A 22,889-nucleotide genomic window follows, 5' to 3' on the forward strand; every position below is an offset into this window, starting at 1 on the left:
TTTCGTGTAAAACTGACAAAAATGACTTCCCATCCAAACCCTAATTCGAAGCTAACCCCTAATTCTATTTATCCTCTCTCTTCTCCCTTCTTTTCCTCCACCTCCAGTTCTAGCTCCCTCCTCCCCTTAATTTCCAAGAATATATCACCGTCTCGCAGCTCGATCGGTTAATTCGTTTAATTTGGATTGAGAATTATCGAATTGCCGCGATGGATGACTCGAAGAGATGCCCTCGAGGGCACTGGAGGCCTAGGGAAGACGAGAAGCTGCGGCAGCTGGTCGAGCAGTTTGGACCGCAGAACTGGAACTCCATCGCGGAGAAGCTTCAAGGCAGATCAGGTGACTGATCAGTAATATGATATCTGAAGCTTTCATTCATCATGATCATGATGTTTAGCTTGATATTGTAGAGTTGATGTATCATAGTATATATATATATTCATCAAGATTTCTCTAAACACACTTGGTTTCTAAGAAACCAAACGTGTAACAAGTCCTAATTGTGGTTGTAGGTAAGAGCTGCAGACTGAGATGGTTTAACCAATTAGACCCAAGAATCAACAAAAGGCCGTTTACAGAGGAGGAGGAAGAGCGGCTCCTCGCCGCCCACCGGGTTCACGGGAACAAGTGGGCGCTGATCGCCCGGCTCTTTCCGGGGCGAACGGACAACGCCATCAAGAACCACTGGCATGTCATCATGGCGCGACGACAACGAGAGAACTCGAGATTGTATTCCAAAAGGAGTGCTTCTCGAGGCCATAATTTCCTCAGTTACAGTACTACCAACAACTCCATGAGCCACCTGCTCACTTCCTGCCAAGCTCCTGATCAAGAGGACGGCACTGCCGGAAAGCTCTTCAACAAGTTTGGGATCATTGCTAGGGAAAGGATCACCAACCCTCCCCTTCCATGGAGCCTCTCTAGGTCAATGATTCATTCAGCACCAAAATATTTCAGTGACTGTAGTAAGCTCCATGGCCAGGTGCCTCGTCGTCCATTTCACTGGATTCATAAAAGTAGTTTAGGAGGTGCAGGTGAGGATGGCTCCAAGAAGCTGGTTTTCTCGTCGGAGAGTGGTGTTTGTAGAAATGAGGCAGTGAGCTCGGGTGAAATGGTTTGGGATAACTCAACCACAACGATGAACCCTAGTGATGTGGATCGTGACGAGGGACCCTTCAAGAGCAAGGAGGTTCCCTTCATAGATTTCTTGGGTGTTGGGATTACTTCTTGATTGGAATTAATTATTTCTTGGTGGTGAGCATAAATTATGCACTAAATTAATTAGATTAGATAATAATATATATAAATTTCTTGCTAAGTGTTGATTAGTATCATATAGGTGCGACTGATGCTGCTGATCATAAGTTAATTCGCAGAAGCAGTTGTAATTAGTTAGTGTATAAGCTATGATAAACACAAATTCCATGTCTTTTTTTGCAATGGGTTTGTAATTAATGGAGACAAGAAGTTGCATTACCTTATATATTCTCCCAGATACGTGTGGTTCAAGTATAATTTTGCAATGGTACTTAGGATAATTAATTACTTTTAATTTATTGTCCAAAGCTATTGTTAAAAGGGCTTAATTTTCATGAACAATTTCACATGAATATTGTTCTTTTCCATGTAAAAATTGGACCATTTGGAGGAATCTAACTCTACTTTTTTTATGCCTAAATCCTTGTCGAGGAACTTTCATTATCAAATATCATTTACAACTTCCTATCTTCGTCCTTCACTTAGAAGGAATTTTTTTCATAGAAATCATTCCTAAATCTCTCATCATAATGGATATTTAAACTTTATTTATTAGAAGTCCTCTAAGAGCATCTACATTGGTGTTAATATATAGGAATGTTATAACATTCAATTGATATTTATAATCAATATGAGTGAGTGTTATAACACTATACATATTAATGATGTTTAATTCTTTGAATGCCGTTAATGAGCAGATTTTATTAAAAAAAATTATTAAATATGAATAAGTGTTAATATTAAAATGAATATAAATGTGTGTTATAGTTCAAATCAATATATTAGTAAAACAATATGTTAATATAATAAATATATGACATATTAATCTTATATTTTGTAAATAGATGATATATATTAATATGGATATCCTAATCAATAAATATAATTTATTAGTTTCTGAATCAAATGAACATGGATAAATAACATCTAATTTTTTTAATTCTATTGAAAATACAAATATTGTCCTTCACCTAATCCTCTGTACGTACGTAGGCAATTACAAAGCAAAATATTTTCTTTGAAGGTGAGCCATGTGCCATTGATATTGAATAACACGTAGTCGTCACATTAATACAAATATCACATATAAGCATCAGGTTAGGTATTCCCAATCCCGAGACAAAGTTGAATTGATTATTACGGTATAAATATTAAATCAAATTTTTATAAAATAAAAAAAAATATCTTTTACACAATAGTCAATATAATAATAATTTTTTGATTTCTTTATTACAGATAGATGATCGTGGGGAGCTGTTGATGGATGGTAGATTTTATTTTTTCTACAAAGGTTAGGTATTCACATATATTAGTAGCTTTATTATCATTATATATTATTATTTGGATTTGGGGTTTATAAAATAAAATCTATTTTTGATTTTAAAAATAAAAAACAACAATTTGAAATATAAAAATATTTTTAATTATTATTTTCAAAAATATTTTTGAATGGGAACTGATATAAAGCAGTTTTTTTTAAAAGCACCTTTAAATAATAAAATAATAAATAATTTTATATATAATAAAAAATTTATTATAGAATCGCATCATTATCATCTCGTTTATTGGTAATTATATAGTGATAGATCTTTTTAATACTCATTTATTTATGGATCAAGCCTAGAATATATAATTAGCAGGGGCTGATTTGAATATGTATTAATTCATATGTCTCTTTTTTAAAAGCATTTTCCCAAAGAGCCCACTCAAGTTTCTGAATTTCTAAAAATGTGTATCATATTTTCATATTTATCAAAGAACGTACACTTCTTTTTCAAAATAACTTTTTATTAAAAATAAAAACTTCTAAAAATTCTCTCGCCGTGGCGACCAAGTCTGTTGCACGATTGGATTGTCCACCGCAGGTAGGTTCACGTGGCCAAGTCCGTCGTGGTAGAAGACTTTTTTTATAATTTTTTAATTTTTTAATGAAAATGATATTTTAAAAAATTACGTCATCTGATAAATATGAAAATACGATGTACCTTTTAAAAAAATTTAGAAACATGATTGATCCTTTTGGAAAAATGTCGTTTTTTTGTTAATGATTGAGATGTGAAGTAAAACTACAACTTTGGTACATCGTATCTGGACTCTAACATCGTTGAGAAATTCAAGCGTTAGCAGTTTTCAGTTCAGTTTTAGCCACGTAATGTAAATGTTGTTTGAGTCGATAAACAACCCATCGCGCGTGAATGATCTAAATAGCACGCCCTTGCTTGTAGTATGACTCGATCGACTCGATCTTAGTAAAATTATTTTCATCACTCTTGATCCAAGTGGATCCACATGCCAGTAAATTAGATCGGATCAATACCTCAATTAACTAAGTTATAAAAATATCTAAATATATAAATATAAATAGAGAGAGATAGCGATTTGTTATCCTATATATCCATCTATGAGTGAACATCTTAATTTTTTATAATTTTTATTTTTTTAATCTAAGTATTAAATCGTAAACCTCATGGATAGATATGTAAAGTAATATTTTATTATATATTAATCTTAAATTTTTTATCTTTATTTTAAAAAAAATTAATATTAGATATTCATGGGTCTTGATATATATATATATATATGACAAATTGATATATTGTGGATCTTCTACACGCACAACATCTGTAATTGAGTAACATCTGTAATTGAGTGTGCGTCTGGACGAGTCGAGGATGACTAAAAGTGATTTGGGCACTCCACCTACTTTGTCGTGGACGAGTATCATACACATATCGGCAGATAACTTATCATGACTATTTATATATATATAGAGAGAGAGAGAGCGAGCGACACCGCCGACCCACCACCGCTGCCGTCGCCCTCGCTGCGCCGTCCGACCACCGTCGGCCTCTCCCTCAGGCACGATCGACACGCAGCTCACTGACGCTTTGTCCGACGTCAGATTCTGGTCGGATAGTGGTCGGAATCCGACGTAATTTGGCCGAAAACAGTCAAATCACGCAACCCCCACTGCACGACCACTGTTGATGGCGATCGGGCCGGATTCCGAACGAATTGCTGCCGGAGACTGGCCGAGGAAGGGCCGGCGTCGCACGTTGATCCTTCCTCGGCCAATCTCCGACCGCGATTTGGTCGGAATCCGGCCCGATCACGCCATTGCCGTGGCGCGACCACTGTCGACGGCGATCGGGCCGGATTCCTGTCGAATCACAGTCGAAAGTGATCGCGCGCACAATGGGGGGCCGCGTGATTTGGCTGTTTCCGACCGAATTACGTTGGATTCTGGCCACTATCCGACTGGAATCTAACGTCGGACGAAGCACCGACGAGCTACGCGTCGATCGCGCCTGAGGGAGAGGCCGGCGGTGGCGCGGGATGGCGGCAATGGCGAGGGCGGTGTCGTGCACGGGCACGCACGAATCCATCGCGCAGGATATCATTTTCGTATATATATATACAGGATTATCGGATTCCGGCCAAATTCGTCGCCGTCCGGCCACTTCCGGCCGCCGGACCGATTTTTTATATATTGATTGGATCGGAAGAAGCTGGTCTGGCCAATGAGTGAGCTGTCGAAATCCTCTAATGGCAATGATACAATAAACAAGTAACTATTTTGTTAAACAGGACGAAGTAGGGACATGTGACAGCTTCCCAACTCTGACAACAACCCATTTTGCCTCCACCTCATTGATTTGAGTCCCTTCGCCCTGGACCATTCGATCGATGAGCCGATCACCTCCTCAATTATGCTCCCCCTCCCCAACAAACAAATAAATAAATAAAATCCACACTTTCCTCGGCCATCGGTTGCCGTGGAGTCTCGTCCATGGGAATGTGCGATAGGCATTAGGCAATAGGACTTGGCCTCTCCAGACCAGATTATTAAACTTGTATCCTACCAATTAAAATCAATTATATAATTTTTTACACACTAAATATTTCTAATCTCGAACTCTAATTTTGGCACGCCATTTAATCTTACAAATTCTATTTTTTTTAAAAAACGTACGGTTCAAATTCATTTGACTATGTGTGTTTAATATATATGTCCAGACTTAATTAATTCTGGAGGTGAATCACATTCCTCCAAAAAAAATTCAAAATTATGAGTGATTCGCAATAATTAATATTTTAAAATTTTTATTTCATTAAAAAAAATCACATAGTGCACTGCTCCACCATGGAGGCGTTCAATTATTTTTGTGCATGAATCACATGTTTTTGTCATTTTATAGTCATTTCTAAGTTTGAGTTGAAATTTTGGATTTAATTAGTTTGGTTTACTAAAATGGTTATTGCGATGGCTTATTAGCGAACTGCATTATTGTTTGCCGGTTCAGCCATGCGAGTTCTACTCGTTAGTTGCCGCTTCCGTTCGGTGCAATCATGCAGGTCCAGCGCCGACTCGGGTCACGACTTCTCTCACAATCCTCCGGAGGCCCTCCTGGATGGGGAAGAGTCGTGACTCAAGGCGCTACTGGACACGGTGCGATAATCACGTGCCTGGCACCAGCTCTCTCCGTCACAGAAAAATGGTGGCCATGATGAGAGGTGACGGAATCCGTGAGGTTGTCCCCACAGTTAAATATATGAGACTGTGCGCCACATATACTTACATTTCTCACTGATGCTTGACCCGCTTGCTCGCGGTCGGATGTGGCTGCATCTGTAGAGGGGCCCGTGTGTTTACTAATAGGATTCCAGGTATACCGGACAGAGAGCTTGAGAACTAGGAACATGTCAGCACATGTAGTGCTGCGTTTCCCGCCTGGATAGCTGACATTTAAATAAATGGTACAACTACCAGCTGCCACGTCGTGGCCTCCCCGCCCTTCGACGGTCTCGATTAGATCTGGAAGAACAGAGACAGGCCATGGCCGTTCGTCTAATCCTCCGCGGTGAGCGAACGCGTTGAATCCTCGACTGCTACGAGCGCTATAAAATCCCGCCTCGAGTCTCTTCTTCATCCATCGCCTCTGCTTCTTCTCCTTGTTCTAGATCCAATCAGAGGCTTCGATTTTCACTGCTAGAGATGGCCGACTCTCCTTCGGTAGTTGCAGTGAAGCCTCTCTCCAACGGCGCCGGACCCCGGAAGACGCGGATGCACCGTCTTATTGAGGAGGATGGCATTGTGCTGATGCCGGGGATCTACGACGCGCTCTCGGCGGCCGTCCTTCAGAGCTTGGGATACAAGGCTGGTTTCGTATCCGGTTACGCCGTCTCCGCCTCCCGGCTAGGCATGCCCGACATCGGCCTCCTCACGTACGTCGATCGCCCACACGATATTTCCGCTTCCCCTAAATCCAAATCTCTTCTTCTTCAGGTCGTTTTGGTATTTTTCTAATTTTATTTTAATTAAAATTTAGGCCCCCAGAGATGGCAGATGCAGCTCGAGCAATTTGTGCGGCAGCCCCTAATGTTGCATTCATCGTTGATGCCGGTAAAGATCTCCTGCGTTCAGGGTGTTAATTAATTCTATCCTTTCAGCAGCAGTTCACTAGTTTCTGCCAAAGTTTGAACTCTTTTGTCCTAGTTGTACTATATTTGTTCGGCATTTTTTGGGAACATAACTACAACGTACACAAGAATTTAAATTTCATAATAAGTAAATTTTTATTAAGTTTAATTCTTGTGCCTCTTTAACACAGGGTAAAAGATCAAAAGTTTTAGCTATGTGGTGGTAAATAAAATTTCAATTATGCACAATCTCAATTATGCACAACTAAAATGGGATCCTTTTCGAATGGATCATTCTTTAAAGTGTCAATTGCTTGATAGCTCCACCCGAGCAGAAGTTTGAAAGCTTGTTTCTGTTTGATTTGCTCTTCAAACTCAGCTGAAACATCCGGGCAGTATGTGAGCCATGGGTCAATTATTATGGTATTAGATTTGGATGTATTAGCAAACTCTTAAGACTAGCCAAACATTTCAGAAGGAAAAATGCAAATGGTAAAAGAACTATCTTAAAGATTATGCAATAAGTGTTCTCGATGTAATTTGCAATTTGTATAATTTAACTCTATATTTGATATATGTATATTGACGTATTGATGCCCTAAACAACCTTTTTTGTTAGTTTTCTGAATTCATATTCGCACTTTTTTTTTCAGTTGTTTCAGATTGTTTTTAACAAAATTATTATGAGCTTTTACAGGGTAGAGTTGTGTGGTAAAGGACCTTTACCAAACACAAACAGAAGTATTTTTTTAGAAATACAATTTATTTCAAAGCACTTTCTATTCAAGCAATTTTGAAATGCTCAGTAATGCTAAATTCATTCCTAATCATCTCTGGTTTCTAATGGGTAGAATGGAACCTTCTTTCTGTTTCCCTCTACAGTTTGTACCTGAAAGCTTGGTATATGTAATAAAAGAAATATATTCTATGCCCCTATTGCAAAATCCACTTTGATCATGGTTCCAATTTTTGAATATGCCAGATACCGGAGGTGGCAATGCTCTTAATGTCCAAAGGACTGTCAGGGATATAATTGCTACAGGTGCAGCTGGTTTATTCCTCGAGGTATACCGTAGAGACTTATATGCCAGTTGTTTGCTACCTTCTATGCTCGTGTTCTAATACCTGCAGCTATCTTTTCCTACTTTCTTGTTCATTTCAGGATCAAGTCTGGCCCAAGAAGTGTGGTAAGAATAAATGACAAATTTTGCATCTTTTCATGTTTTCTTTCAGTAAGATGATTTTCTTTTCTGTCTCTGTCGACAAGGTCATATGCAAGGCAAACAGGTGATACCCGCCGAGGAACATGCTGCCAAAATAGCAGCTGCGAGAGAAGCCATTGGTGATTCTGATTTCTTCCTCATCGCTCGCACTGATGCTCGTGCAACCGCAGGTGGCCTTGCTGATGCGATTTCCGGGCCAACCTCTACATGGAGGTATCAAATTGTTGGTCTTCAGTCACATCCACTGTCCATATGAAATGATTAATCTGCCTCTAAACCGTTAACAATTTGCAGGCAGGAGCAGATGCCTGCTTCGTTGAGGCGCCGAGGAGCGACGACGAGATGAGAGAAGTTTGCAAGAAAACCAATGGCTTTAGAGCCGCCAACATGCTTGAAGGCGGATACACACCCTTGCACACCCCTCAGGAGCTCAAAGAAATGGGCTTCCACCTTATTGTGCACTCCACCACAGCCGTCTACGCTTCTGCTCGCGCCCTAATAGACGTCCTCAGAGCGCTGAAAGACGAGGGGTCGAGCAGAGACCATCTCCACAAGCTCACCACCTTCGAGGAGTTCAACGGCTTGATTGGGCTCAAAACTCTCAATGAGATTGGAGCTCGTTTTGAGAAGTTCAGCGTTCCCAAAAACTGAGAGCGCAAAAGTGGATCATCTATCCCCGGTGGAGATGCTGTTCTGAAGCATTCTCATGTAAACTAGACTTTAATATCGCGTCTATCCATTTTCTTCTGTTTCTTTGTGTTGTAATATTGGGTCATGCATGACTACGTTTGTTTGCATCAGCCTAAATGCAGGGCGGATGATATCGGTGTTGTTGTTCTACGATTTTGTATCTGTTATCATTAAGAGTGAATGATATAAAAAAAATGGTTATTGATGTTAGATTGAAATACAAAATATAGTTTAATCTAAGATATATCTAGTCTTCTGCTATATTGACTTGGATAGTAATTATGATGAGAACCTTCAACAAAAACTTGGAAGAGAAATCATCGAGGAGATCCTTCACAAAAATGTTTCATAAGAAATAAATTCTAATGAATCTCCTCCAGGAAGAGATTGACAGAACAAATTCTCCAGAGTTCACAGTCCAACTCTGTATCAGAATCCTAAATGTGTGTACACGTCGATTCGATCCCATTCCAAAATACTTTTAATTTTAAATTAAGTTTCTTTTGCTGAGAAAAAACTATGTTTCTGCCAAAAGGATAACTTAGATACACCTGAATCTGTACAGAACAGCTCTACATTAAAATAGTGCACTAATTTCTAAATGAAATGACACAACCTCAAACATTGAATCGAAAGTTCATTAAAACTGCTACAACTTGTGGGATGGATCTTTATTTATAAACTTAACTCGATAAAACATAAAATATATATATATATGTATTTTTTTGTGAATGGCTAGTTTTTTTTTCTGATAGAAGATCGAAAGATGGAAGAACACACTCCAAAAACAAACAAAAAAGAATTATATCATCTGCTGAATCTTTGAATGCAGAAATTTACAACTATGTTATGAAGAATCACAACAGTCACCTTGTTTCGCCATTCCAAGAAGCTCTCAACATCTTGAGCAGAGCCCTGGCCTTGGCCTTCGATGCCGCGCCGCACTGGCTCTGCAGCAGCAGCAGCAATTGCGTCACCGCGCCGACGGACGTCGCCGCCGCCCTCGCCGTCTCCGACTCGCCGCAAATGGCGAGCAGCGACCGCAGTGCGTGCTCGCTCCCTTCGTGCCCCGTCGACACCCTGAACACCATCTTTACGAGCGCCCTCACGCCGCTTGGATTCTCCAGCAGCGCTTTCCTCCCCGCCTCGAGTCCCAGCAGGAGCTCCAGCGCGGCCAACGCCGGGGCGGCGTTGCGCCGAGCGCAGCAGTTCGACAGCAGGTGCGCGATGAGGCCGTCCACCGCGCCTTCCCCGATCGCGCGGCGCCGGTTGCTCTCCGAATACGAGCATAGAGCCGCCGTGGCGCGAACGGCCGCCTGCGACGCTTTGAAAGTACTCGACTTGTCGCCGAGCATAGAAACTAGAATCTGCAAGACCCGCGGCGACCGGTCGACGACGATTGAGCAGAGCTCGTGGGTGGCAGAAGAAGAAGCTATAACTTCGAAGAGATGGCATGTGCTGATCTTGATCTCGGCATTGCCTAGGTCAAGGAGGTGCACCAGAGAAGACAAGGTCGATTCTTCCTCCTTCAGCATGTTGAGCGGATCCAAAGGAGCGGAGACCGACAAGCTCAGAACGCAGCTGAGCAACGCTCCGGCGAACTCGGAGTCGAGGAGGGTTCCTCCCGGGGTTCGGAACAGAAGCTGAAGCAGCAAAGGAAAGAAGCCTAGTTGGACCAAGCATGCCCGTCCGACGTCAGACTCCACGGATAGAACGTGGACTCTCCTGGCCATCTCCAGCTTCTCCGACGGCAAGGTGGTCGGCGAGAGGAGTTTCCTTCGGAGCGCGACCAGTGAGAAATCGGCGGCATCGGGAAACTGCAAGGAGTCGTGGCAGTTGTCTCCGGGGTCAGCGAGGAGCCACTGGTCGATAAGATGGCAGAGGGCATGGTTGGGGATCAATGTGGTATCGGTGAGCCTCTGCATTGTGACGGGGCACGTCAGGTTGCCGTCGGCGAGCCACTTCTCGATGCTCGGCCGGTCGTAGGTCTGGCCGGTGCTCAGAGTGACCGGATCCGTGAAGATTTCCAGGCTTATTGGGCATCTGAACAAATGAGGAATGCTCATTTCATTCGCCTCCCTGCGAACACATGCAAGGCTTAACAAACCTACAAATTAAGGTCTGATCACAGGGGAGTTCTACAGGGAGGACCTCGAGGAGCATAAGTTCAGAGCAACTAACAAGTTTGTGACTGATGCATGGCAGAATTCAGTTCAGAATAGGAGAATGAACAGAGGAGATTAGTAGTAGTGAAAGGTCGAAGAAGAGGATAAGATGATAATAAGTCGGTCACTGGGAACTATAGAGAGACTTTGAAATTGAAGCTTCCATGAAAGGATGGGCACTAGATCTACTGTTGCTGTGCAGTGTGCAGCTGTGCACGGTGCTTGTGGTGGGGACTGGGGAGGACGTTGAAAGACAGCAAGCAAAAGGTGGAGATTGAGTGGGCGGAATATTGAACCCCGGGGCATAGCTGAGTTGGTTACGATGCAGCAGATTTACAGAAAAGGATAAAGATTCGAATCCTAGCGAAGTAGGCAATACCTTCCTGCGTCGTGATTAACTACAATTTTTCGATTTACCTCCTTACATATGGTCATAAGATCGATCATACGAGGCTATTAAGACGGTGAATTCCATCTTTTGCATAAGAGTGGGCGGAATATTGCAATTAAAAGAAAGGAGAGAGTAATAGAGTATGCATCATGATCACTGCCGAAGGACAGGATGAGTGGGATTCACCTTCCCCAATCTTCCTTGTTTCTTGGTCAAAGGTCAAACTTACAATTTTTCACTACTTTAATCAAGAGCATTGCCAACTGGTTCAATCAGCTAAAAAGACAAGATCGAGGACAAATTCTCTTATCAAAGACAAATTCTTTTATCCACAAATAATAAAGGTCCATACCCACCGAGAACTTTTACACTGATTTCTCGATAGCCATATAAATGTTACAAAATGGACAACAAAGTCCTCCCGGGCTTCTTGATTTCCTCCATTCTAAGCTTTTCTAGCAGTGTTCATGGAGAAATATGTGACACGAACAAAAGGCAAAATTATGACACCCGTTGAGAAATTTCTAACTTTCGGTGTGCCTCATGAAAATTTAGCCAAAGGAAGGCTAGTGCATGAAGTAACTCCCTTTGAACGTTTGCCACTTGAAAAAGGATTTGTTAGCCGACATTGACTCAGTTTAGTGGGATCCTGCCTACGCCGTCTTCTAGATGATCAGTTTTTTTCAGGATGATCAACTTGCATTACGTGAAGAGTTTAATTTGTGATGACTTGACGTTTGTATATATATATATATATTATTTCGGTCGGATGTCGTGGATGGTTAAATCATCAATTAATAATATGCCACCTCATGCATTATCGCTCCCACCGATGAAATGACATGAAAAAAGACTAATGACCGGATTAACAGGATGTTGGGATTTCCGATAGATCATTCCAACGTTCAAGTCAGTAAAAGAAAGAAGAAGAAATATATGAAGTTATTGGAAATAGAGGGATCTTTATATTTACAGGAGAGATTATATACTCACAAGAGGAAATTTCTACATTCGTATGGGGGCAGACCCCTGTCGTGACCGAGGGAGCAAGCTCTGACGATCACTGTCAAGTGCCCCTGATATGTAGTATTCAAGGAACCAAATCTGATAACCTGATAACTACCCTATGACTTAGCAATGCTAATTATTCTTACATTTTGGTTGTATGCGCAGACACAAGAGGATTCAGGGGATCACAACTTTATAACCACATTGATTCTTTGGCAGGACTCACACACTTGAAAACTTTTGGTATCTTCTAGTATAGGAATGATCGAGAGGGAGAGAGACCGAATCGAGGTCGGACTGGCCGAGACGAGGGCCGAGTGACTGAAATGGTCAAAGTTGGAAGAGTTGAGACAAGGGCACTGAGATGGTCAAAGTCGGGATGGGCGAGACAAAGACCGAGTGACTGAGATAGTCGAGATCGGGATCACCGAGACAAAAGTCGAGTGATTGAGATGGTCAAGATCGAGATGGCCGAGACAAAAGCCAAGTGACCGAGATAGTTGAGATCGGGATAATCGAGATAAAGGTCTAAGTGACTGAGATGGTCAAGATCAAAATTGCAACCTAGGTACAAAATCAATCTAGCGAATTGTAAATAGTTTCTGATCAGGGATGGAAATCATGAAACTGAAAGACAAAAAACAAAAAAAAACAAAAAACTTTTGTCCACATTTTGAAGGACTGGCGTAATCATTCCTCCATCAATGGATACAGCAACAGCAATATTGATACTGCTGTTGTACGTGAAGCTCTTCACATCTCTGCTGCAGGAACTGAAAGTAATGCAGAACAGCTTGAATGGCCTTTATTGTAGAGCTCATCGAGTGCATTAATGGTGATAGTATAGCCCACCCGGAATGCTGGAACAGAGAGGCTCTTCAGCGAAGTCTGGTACCTTCAACTCCTCAGCAAGCTTCCTTGCGAATGGTGTGGTGACTATTCGATGCCCTTCCTCGGACACAGGTGGGTCGATAAAGACGCGGAGGCCCTTGCAGGATACTTTTTGTTCATCTAAATGGACTCGGCAACCGAACAGAGGGATGTTCCTTTTGTTTTTTTTTGGGAAATTTTGATTACGAGAGGCAGAATAGGATAATTACTCTTTTGATAAACTATTTTAATCTGTTGTTTTGTTCTCATGCAGCAGCAATGGCAAACAGCCTGATATAGAATGCTTCGTTGTCTTCCCATCTCTTGCGCGAGACTCTGTTGAATGCTTCAACCATCTAACGACCCGCCCGGGCGGGACGCTTAATCCCGTCTTCCCTCGGACAGATCATGTAGAAAGAAGAACGATCGATGACGGAGGCTAAGCTCTGATGCCGATCTGAGACAGCATCATTCAGATTGCAGTCAACCACGCGAAACAAATGCCGGCGGCCGCCGAAGCTCCGATGCCGCCGAGCGAGGGGAGGAGCGGCAACGTCTGCGTCTGGTTCATCTCCTGCCTCTTCTTCCTCATCCTCCTCGCCGGCGGAGGCTTCCTCGTCCTCTACATCACCTTGCCAGAAACAGAGGACACGAGTTGGTTTCCCATCGCTGGAATGATTCTGGTGGCCATTCCCTGGGTCTTTTGGATCCTCACATGCTTTTACCGGTTCATTACGATGAGAAACAGAGGAGAAGGAGGAGCAGGCGGAGGAGAGAGGCAGCCGGTGGCTAAAGCTTCAGCGATTAATTCCCCGAGGACGGCGGCCGCTCAAGACTCGCCGGTTCATTCTCCGGGCGGCGCAAGGAAGGTTCGGTTCGGCAATGCGACCGTCATGGGCGACGGTGGTGCGGACGCCGGGAAGGCACCGGGCGGCAACGAGGCCGATCATGGAAGCTCCAATGCCGCGAACGACGCTGGATCGTCGCTCAACTCGCATGAAAGCGAAGAGCCGTTGGCTTTATCGCCGTCATCGTGAAGTTTTGCAAAAAAGAAAACCGAGAACTAGAAGAAGAAGAAGAAAAAGAATCATGTAAAAATTTTCACCTGAACGAAATCTAAGGCAGAAGATTGGTTAATAAATATTGGAAATTAAAAAATAAAAAATCGCAGAGAACTTGAAGTACCTTATGTCTCTGTACGAACAGAAAAACAAATGCGAGTTCTTGGAAAATTGCACCATCTTCGTATTCTCACGTTCTGTGTCAAAGACATGCTTTGGCATGAACTGAAATGGAAGAGTTGATGTCTCTGCCCCTGATCAGTGCCCAGAAGAGGGAAGATTATATTACCTGGTATATTACAATTCTAGTCACCTCTTGATCGTTCATTCTGTTTTATGCAATCAATATCATGAACCTAACTTTGTTGACTCTTTTAGAATAATTGATTCTGAAGCTTCCTATTTATGGTACTCTAGCAGGGAAAAATGCAAGATATAAAGTTAATACAACAAAAATTTTTTTTCCCTAAAACAAGATAATTGATTCTGAAGCTTCCTATTTATGGAAGGATAACGAGAAAATATCAGTTTTACTTCTGATATCTGACCTTGTTCGTGCTTGGAATCATTGCCCATGGCATCACGTTGAATTTTCTTTGCAATCAAATTAGAAATCTGGAGATGAATATTAGCTTGGTTTTGCAAAATTAGATTCTCACTTTGTCTATGCTTGTTATAAAAAAATCTAATTAATTTAGTATTATATAAAAATATTCATAAAATTTTTAATAAAATAATATGATATTAATACAATATATCAATTATTAACATAACAGATTATATTAATTAGATGAAATGGTTATTCTATCATTAAATAATCGTTGTTACCATTAAATAATGTGTTACTGGAATATAATCACTTTTATTGTATATTATCAAGGAGATGGAAGTGTATTTTTATGTTAAAAATATATAAACTGAAATAAAAATAAAAAGTTATAGAAAAAAATAAAAATTCTTAACTATGAGTTTAAAATAAAAAAATAGAGGAGTAATTTATAATTTTTTAATACAAATAATGAATATATAAGGATGAAAATAAATGTAATTCTCATATAGATTTTATGATAATTACTATAATTTTAATATTTTATAAAAAAATTAAAATGGGACATTTACATTTTCTAAAAACCATTTTACATAGGGCTTCTATGTTGCACACGCTGCACACCCCGTGTGAGCATCTAGCATAATTTTTTCTTAATTTTTTACTTTCTTTAATTTAAACACTAAATCATAAAATATAAATCTTAGATCTTAAATTTTAAATTAAAAAAAAATAAAATATATTTTATACTAAATGCTCAGGGTGTGCAATATATCATTTACTTATATATATATGATTTAAGATTTAGTATTTAAACTAAAAGAAATGAAAATTAAAATATATATATATACTAGGTGCGTTGCAGCATAAGATGTGTTGCACACACCTAGTATAAAATATATATATTTTTAAATTTTTACTTCTTTTAATTTAAATACTAAATCTTAAATGTTGCACACCCCTAAGCACTTAGTATAAAATATATTTTTTAAATTGTTTTATTTAGGGACTTAATATGTTGTACATCCCATAAACATCTAAATATATATATATATATATATATATATATATATATAATATTTTTAATTCTTTTGATCTAAATCTTAAATCTCAAATTAAAAAAATTAAAAAAATATTTTATACCAGTGCTTACGAAGTGTACAATATAAAGTGTGCAGCATAATATATATTTTATATCAAATGTGTAACATATCAAAGTATCAAACTCTCTCTCTCTCTCTCTATATATATATATATTTATTTTAAAAAAATAGTTCTCAAATAGATCCTAAAATTTTTATTGGTCGGCAGAATGTTTTGACAAGTATCAAATTCGTTTAATGAGACAGGTATGACTAGACGAAATTTATCCACGTTTGTAAGACATTTGCAAACATTAAAAACAAATACAAAGTGGAAATGTGTACCATGACAACAAACAACTACAAGAGTTCAACCATTTGAGTTCAGTCATCAATTCATCCCTTATTTATAGAAATCTCATGCATCGATCCACATGGATCTACATTCAAATGTCTCGTCTTCTTATTAGAGCATCACACCGGTGGCTTTACATATTATCCCAATTCCTTAGCAAATAATATCCAATCACAAACAAAGTATGAAACATTGTGCAACCAAAATCCTAATCTCTTGGCCATCCAATTAAAGCGAGAAGAAGAGCAATGAAGCTACCATTGATCAGCCCCCTCAGAATCTTCTGCTTCTGTGGTGTGTATGGAGGGTATCTAGCAGTGGCTTCCCCAGCAAAGTTACGAGACAACACAGCTTTTTTGTGACTAAATGTGTCAAATGAAAATTTTCCATGGTAAGCGCCTATGCCACTCTCGCCTACACCACCGAATGGCAAATGCGGATTTGCAAACTGCGTGAATGGAACACATTTCGATTTCAGTGAGAACTAACAACACATTTTCTATTAATTCGGTTTGCTAATTAGTCAATCTGATGCTAACCATAGCACTAAATTGAAGAAACAGAGGTGAATAGAAAATGAATTCAATGGCAATATATGAGAACTTACATGTAGGCCGGTGTCATTGATGAGAATGCCACCTGCAGATACAGTTTTGACGAATTTCTCTTCTAACTTCTTGTCTTTCGTGAAGAGATAGGCTGCAAGAGGCTTTTCCTTTGATTGGATAAAATCAAAGCACTGTTCTATCTTGTCAAACTGTGTAAAGAAGTACATGATGGTTATCAGAAACCATAGCATATATCTACGAAACAGCAACCTTGAACAGTTAGGATTTATGACTTGTTATCATTGTTGTATTATATCAACTGGATTTCCAACAAAAGTGAGAAAGAAACATTGAAGTATACAGGGCCTCTTACAGTGATAATTGGAAGCAAAGGACCAAATATTTCTTCATCCATTATCAGTGAATCATGTGGAACATCTAACAAGAGAGTAGGAGCAATCTTCCTGCGAGGAAATATGAGGGAGTTAAGATGTAAAAATTCTATTTTGTTCTGGTATTAAAATAGTACAATTTTGGATTCATACAGGCGTTTTTCATCCCATTGGCCTCCATAGATTATTGTGCCAGAAACTTTTTGGTCATTTAAAATATTTGTCAATCGTGAGAAATGCTTATCATTAATAACGCGAGACAAATCTGCTGATTCCAATGGATCCTTCCCGTAGAATTTATCCAAAGTTATCTTTAGAGCATCTACCTGTTATCAAACATAGAATTTAAAAGATCAGGAGAGACAAGATACAAGCTACTGATACACTTCTTCCTTGAAGAATTTACCAGCGTTTTTGCAAATGCTTTTGTTGTCAGAATATAATCTGGAGCAATACAAGCTTGTCCATTGTTGGATCCCCACTTGCCTACTGCGATTCTCTTTGCAGTGACCTGAATGATTAAAGAATGATTCTCGAAGTTTGAATAGATAAGGAAGAAAATCTAGATTGGTTTGGAGAAAATTCACTGCTACAAATGTTTTATGAAGAAAATAAAACATAAGTACTTTAATGTTGACATTTGAATCCACAATAACTGGACATTTCCCTCCAAGCTCCAAGGTTACTGGTGTTAGATGCTTTGCAGCAGCCAACATCACAATGCGTCCCACATTTTTGCTACCTGCGAGGCATATTCAGTTAGACTACATGAGTGAACTCTTTGATGTCAAAAAAGAAATCTACTTCAGAATTTTTAAGAAATAAAGTTCGATTAGGTGGTTGTAATGAGTGCACATTAATTGTTTGGAAGATAACTCATAACTAGCATGTCATAACAAGTCAAAACCTGTATAGAATATTTTGTCCCATTTTTGCTCCAGAAGTGCTGTTGTTTCGCTGACAGAACCCTCAACAACTTTTATGCAAGAATTATCTACATACGTTGGTAAAACCTTTGCCAAAAAAGAAGATGTGGCTGGGGAAACTTCTGATGGTTTCAGAGCAACAGCATTGCCTGCTGCTATAGCTCCAATTACTGGGTCAATAGACAGCACTGCAAGAAGAGAAAAAACAATCTGTTATTGCTCTTACGATGTGATCAGATCTTTACTAGACAAAGCATACTGATCTTGACATAACTTCAATGTAAAAGAGAAAACTGGAGAACTAACAATGGAATTCTGACAAGCAGTACGAGGTTAAGAGCTAAATAGTATACTAAACTGCTACTGATAATAAGATCAAGGAATTACTGCTACTGATAACAAGATCAAGGCCATAATTCCATTTTTCCATCAATCTAGAACCAACATGTGTCAAGTTAACTACACAGAAGCAATGATATCATGGTGAAGAACTACTTCTAACAAAAGCAATCATAAGAGACACTTCTAACCCTAATCAAAAAGTACTGTTATTGTGGATACGTTAGTCCTAACGTCCTTACAAGAGCATAATAGCATTCTTAGAACTCAGTCCAAGGGATTATTAAAGACCCACAGCCCGAAGTTGTTAAATGATGACAATATCTTATGAGTTACTTGCCTTGAGAAAGTAAAAGTCTAGACTTTTCATGATATGTAAGCTGGATATGTATATAAAGTATCAAGTATTACCTTCAAGATATAGTATATATCAAAAGAAAAACAATAAAATCATTGATTGAATTGCTCTTGTACATCCGTGCAAGAAATGACTGCAAGTACAACAGATAAACTTCGCTTGTTGTGCTCAGAAAAGGTCCTTATGTACAATGAAACCAAGGAAGACAAAATTCAAACATTTGATGCAATCTACATAAGTTATTGTGCTCTTGTTTCTTACTGTGTGTCTGTAGTGTAGAAAGCGACTTGGATATATTCTAGCAGAGAATATAAACAATTATTACTGTTGAAACTTTTCATTATTAGATAATTATAGAGATAATTTCCGTGCTATAGTCATACTGTATCGCAGGACTACAAATTTCTTGAACAACGAGCTATTAGAACAAATTTCTTGAACAATGAGGGAACCAATTGGTGCCAATTCTGACAATTCCCCATGCATTTGCTATTTATTCAATGCGCTAAACACATTAAGTTATGATTTTCTTTCACATGGCAGAGTAGTATTTGGCAATATATTAAAAGTTATCCATTGTCGTGTACAGTGAGGTTCATTATTTAAGGTACAAAAAGGTGAGACCTTACAAAGAGTGCCGAATCACCAGAAGCATCTGTATATATTTACCGTAGGGAACAGGGCCATCTTTTTTTCATATTCTCGATATGAAAATTAACAATGATTTTTCTACCAAACAAGTAGAAAAGAAGGAATTTCATAGTGTCTTTTGCTAGTGGATTATTTCCAAAGCAAGATCAGCTAAATAGGAAAAAAATGAAACGTGAATGAATAAAAAAAGAACAAGTAGTCATTATTCTGTTGGATTGTGATGGATCTCAATCACCATAAGAGCAGCAACTAGTAGAACATATTAAGAAAACTTTAACATAGTTCTAAAAAAAAAAAGATATTCTCACAGTCCTTAGGAATAAACTATAATTATAATTTACCCATAAGAATAAAGAAACTAGTTATCCTGCAACTACCAAGCCAATTTGTTTCTCACAAATATCTATTTAACAGTAAAACTCCACTTACAGAATGGATAGTTCCAAGCTGAAATTATCAGTGCGATGCCTAAGGGCTCCGGAAGAATTTCTGCTGATGACGGAAAAGTGGTAATGGATGCTGATACCTGAACAAAAATTAGATACCTGGATATTAGAAGGCTAATTTTAGGAAATAACATACAATTATAATTTAGTATTTTGGGCATTAAGGATACCTTTTCAGGTTTCATCCAGCGTTTCATTTCTTTTAGGGCAAATGTACATGATGCTTTTGCCAGTGAAATCTGCAACATCAATAATAGTCATGCATAACAACTTTTTGTATGAGATTGCTGACAAGTAGAAAGGAAACATCGAATGAAGATAATCAAATTACCCCAATACATTGGAGGATATAAATATACCTTTGGTGGACTGACACTACAACAGCTTAAGGTAAATGATGCAAGATCTTAATTATTCTCAGACTACAAGTTAACAATATATTGTCACCAATGGAAAAACCACAAAGAGCATTCTTTCCAGCATATTGAGTACAAAAACTAGCCTTTCCAAAATTTTCATACAGGAACATGTCTGGCGTGGAGAGAGATAAACAGAATTATCATTGCCATGTGATGTGCAAAATTGCCCTTTTCACTAAGAACTCTAATCATCTTCCGCTCAATACAAGAAGGTTGCAGAGTTGATATCCTGGCCAATGATAAATTTAGTATATTATCATCCCCTGTTACTATATAGTTAGCACTACAAGGATCACACATGCAAGAAGGGTCTAGAGTTCATATCCTGCAGAGTTAGTCAGGACCAAACTCTTCCATCTACAAGAAACTGAATACTATCATCTCCTATTACTATTAGATACCATTACAAGAACTACATATGAAATTGGCACTTAATCAGAATTAACCCGTGCATCTGCAAGATTTTGACCTAGATTACTTCTTGAACAGTCATTATAGATGACATTAGTGATACTAACCAAAACTTTAAATCTCCAAAATCAAGAACATCAAAAGACTAGTAAAATAAATTCTCAGCCGCACTTCTTCACAGAAATCAAAGAAGCCCTTTTCCTAATCTTATCAAAGAGACCCTATCTGTCTGTACAGCAAGCCGCTGGGCCAATTTCACAAATCCAAGCATTTAATGCTATTCGCAGAAAAAGTTTTGGTTTGGTCGCTGTAGTAATTCCTAGCAGAGGAAAAAGAATCACACGACATCACAATTAAGTCCCGCAAGAAAAGCACGATTGACATCGAATGTCGCAACTTTACAGCAATCTGTCCAACAAAGATTAAAAAGGGGTCATAGTAATGGAGACAGATAAAGATTTGGGGGACCTCATGCAGGAAGGACTCCAACTGGGGCTTGGCGAGGTCGTTGTGGAGGGCCGCCATGATATCCGCCTCCTTTTCCTCGATCATCCTCGCTATGCCCTTCAGCTGCGCGGCCCTCCACTCGTAGCTCCGCGTCCTCCCGGTGTCAAAGCTCCGCTTGAGCTCTGCGGTCAGTTCGGCCGCCCTGGCGCCGTCGAAGGCTCCTCCCGCCATCTTCTCGCCTACGTCGATATCTGCCGACCCCTAAAAACTCCAAATTCAAGCAGCCCGAGGCGACGGTAGCAAGAGAAAGACCAAATTGGAATTATTTAAATGCAAAACAAGTGGGCAGAAATGATGCTGGCATCGCGTAAAAGACAATTTTTTTCAAAAAAAAAAAAAGGAATGATATTTTTAGGAAGAGAAACGATAGCGAAGCAGAGGTGAAGATAAAATCTATCCGATGAAGACAAATCTATCGCCGCTCCAACCCTAGCCCTCACCAAAACTTGCTCTCTGCCTTTTCTCCAGGTTTACTGAGCCTTGTAGCATCACTGCAGACACAAAAAGAAAAAAAAAACAAAACTTTAACGATAAATTGCCAAGGAAAAGGATTGCTTGATTAAGACATTGAAGTTGCGACGTGGAGGGATAAGATGGAGGAAAGCTAGCGGCCAACTAACAAAATCGACAGATGCAAAGTGGTAACCACGATGCAGCGTTCACGTTCTTGACGATTCAACCAAAACGGCACGGGGAGTGTTGATTGGGCTTGATCAGTCGCGATCGTTTGAGCGTCGATTCAACCCTAGCACAGCAGGAATCATGCCCTCTCTATTTAATTGTTTGTCTACTTATCAATGATGACGGAAGGCGATATGGAACTACATTGGAAAATCCTTGTACCAAACGACGACCCTAAACATTAAACGCTTGAGATAAACTTTGGTATTGTCCACTCGTTATGGAATCTTTTATGTCTATAAGATATCTCGATTCAATATTGGTTTGTTGTTACATGCACGCTTTCGATGCACATTTAATCTCATTCGATAAGAGAGTTATGGTTTTGGTCCTGAGAATATTTTCATATGTTCTTCACTTATTCAATGATATGTCGTGAACTCACTACAAAGTGTTAATCAATTATATGTGTTTCTAATAGCATATTGAAGTTTATTTCTAAATCTTGGCGAAGCCGGGCAATACCCTACTGGTCAATTGTAATTTCTCGATTTACCTCCTCACAAATGGTCGTAGGACCAACCGTGTGAGACCGTTGCGATGACGAATTCCACCTTTTGCAAAAGAAGTTTATTTCTATTAACGATGTGTCGTTGAACACCTTGCTTCCTTACTGAAATAGATTAATCGGAGGTTAGAAAAGGGCCCAAGCGTATCTTGACGCAATCATTCTAACATTCAAGTCAGACTCAAAGAAAAGAATGAAATAGTATGTCAACTTCTTCTTCTCTGTAACTGACGCCCGCTTTTCATGAAAACTGACATACCTCCCTTTGTTGAACTCGGTTGATCCTCATTTACCAATGAGCTCTTTAATGAGTATCATCAAGCTCTTGTTGAATGTCGTCGAGCTCTTGTTAAATGTTGGCGAGCTCTTGCTTAGTTTGACCAGAAAGCTCAAAGTTCATCTGAGCTCCTTACGAATGCTATCAAGTTTTGGATAAGTATTACTGAGCTTTCCATTAATATTGTCAAGCTCTTGTCGAATATCGCCGAGCTCTCTTTGAGTCAACTCCCACCTTACTCATAAACTCATAACTTTAGGATCCTGATTAACTCAGGTTCTCATTGATCGAGCCAAAAGGTGTACCACACAGAACCTAGGTTGATCGAGTCAAAAAGATATCACATGAAGTCTATG

General features: G+C 39.4%; 4 protein-coding genes and 1 pseudogene across 4 annotated transcripts; 3 read left to right on the forward strand and 2 right to left on the reverse strand.

Annotated features, from left to right (window-relative positions):
* The first annotated feature begins 209 nt into the window (after positions 1-209).
* LOC141834656 (transcription factor MYB117-like) lies at positions 210-1,251 on the forward strand. The gene is made up of 2 exons (XM_074721985.1): positions 210-339; positions 513-1,251. The coding sequence occupies exons 1-2, from the start codon at positions 210-212 to the stop codon at positions 1,229-1,231; spliced, it is 849 nt and encodes a 282-aa protein (XP_074578086.1). The 3' UTR covers positions 1,232-1,251.
* A 4,965-nt stretch (positions 1,252-6,216) lies between these two features.
* On the forward strand, positions 6,217-8,741 carry LOC141834655 (carboxyvinyl-carboxyphosphonate phosphorylmutase, chloroplastic-like; annotated as a pseudogene).
* A 664-nt stretch (positions 8,742-9,405) lies between these two features.
* LOC141835423 (U-box domain-containing protein 26-like) lies at positions 9,406-10,721 on the reverse strand. The gene has a single exon (XM_074722877.1). It carries the CDS (start codon positions 10,655-10,657, stop codon positions 9,458-9,460), a length of 1,200 nt encoding a protein of 399 aa, XP_074578978.1. The 5' UTR covers positions 10,658-10,721; the 3' UTR covers positions 9,406-9,457.
* Positions 10,722-13,525: 2,804 nt separating this feature from the next.
* On the forward strand, positions 13,526-14,062 carry LOC141834371 (uncharacterized). The gene has a single exon (XM_074721730.1). It carries the CDS (start codon positions 13,526-13,528, stop codon positions 14,060-14,062), a length of 537 nt encoding a protein of 178 aa, XP_074577831.1.
* Positions 14,063-16,098: 2,036 nt separating this feature from the next.
* LOC141834584 (aldehyde dehydrogenase family 3 member H1-like) lies at positions 16,099-21,541 on the reverse strand. The gene is made up of 11 exons (XM_074721901.1): positions 21,508-21,541; positions 21,029-21,268; positions 19,901-19,969; positions 19,714-19,810; positions 17,918-18,124; positions 17,637-17,752; positions 17,417-17,521; positions 17,164-17,336; positions 16,992-17,082; positions 16,678-16,827; positions 16,099-16,518 (listed from the first exon to the last, which is right to left on the reverse strand). The coding sequence occupies exons 2-11, from the start codon at positions 21,236-21,238 to the stop codon at positions 16,279-16,281; spliced, it is 1,458 nt and encodes a 485-aa protein (XP_074578002.1). The 5' UTR covers positions 21,239-21,268; positions 21,508-21,541; the 3' UTR covers positions 16,099-16,278.
* Positions 21,542-22,889: the final 1,348 nt, after the last annotated feature.

The sequence above is a fragment of the Curcuma longa genome, chromosome 9 (genome assembly GCF_044706935.1).
Source record: "Curcuma longa cultivar G26 ecotype Majalengka, Jawa Barat chromosome 9, ITB_CL_G26_1.1, whole genome shotgun sequence".
Lineage (NCBI taxonomy): Eukaryota > Viridiplantae > Streptophyta > Magnoliopsida > Zingiberales > Zingiberaceae > Curcuma > Curcuma longa.

Bases quoted from the DNA above. Each gene is read 5' to 3' on its own strand.
- LOC141835423 (XM_074722877.1), bottom strand. From the start codon at position 10,657: ATGAGCATTCCTCATTTGTTCAGATGCCCAATAAGCCTGGAAATCTTC.
- LOC141834656 (XM_074721985.1), top strand. From the start codon at position 210: ATGGATGACTCGAAGAGATGCCCTCGAGGGCACTGGAGGCCTAGGGAA. The intron at 340-512 runs GTGACTGATCAG...TTGTGGTTGTAG, and splicing joins GAAGCTTCAAGGCAGATCAG to GTAAGAGCTGCAGACTGAGA.
- LOC141834371 (XM_074721730.1), top strand. From the start codon at position 13,526: ATGCCGGCGGCCGCCGAAGCTCCGATGCCGCCGAGCGAGGGGAGGAGC.
- LOC141834584 (XM_074721901.1), bottom strand. From the start codon at position 21,238: ATGGCGGGAGGAGCCTTCGACGGCGCCAGGGCGGCCGAACTGACCGCA. The intron at 19,970-21,028 runs GTCCCCCAAATC...TTGATGTTGCAG, and splicing joins TGGAGTCCTTCCTGCATGAG to ATTTCACTGGCAAAAGCATC. The intron at 17,083-17,163 runs GTATGAATCCAA...ATTTCCTCGCAG, and splicing joins CAATGGGATGAAAAACGCCT to GAAGATTGCTCCTACTCTCT.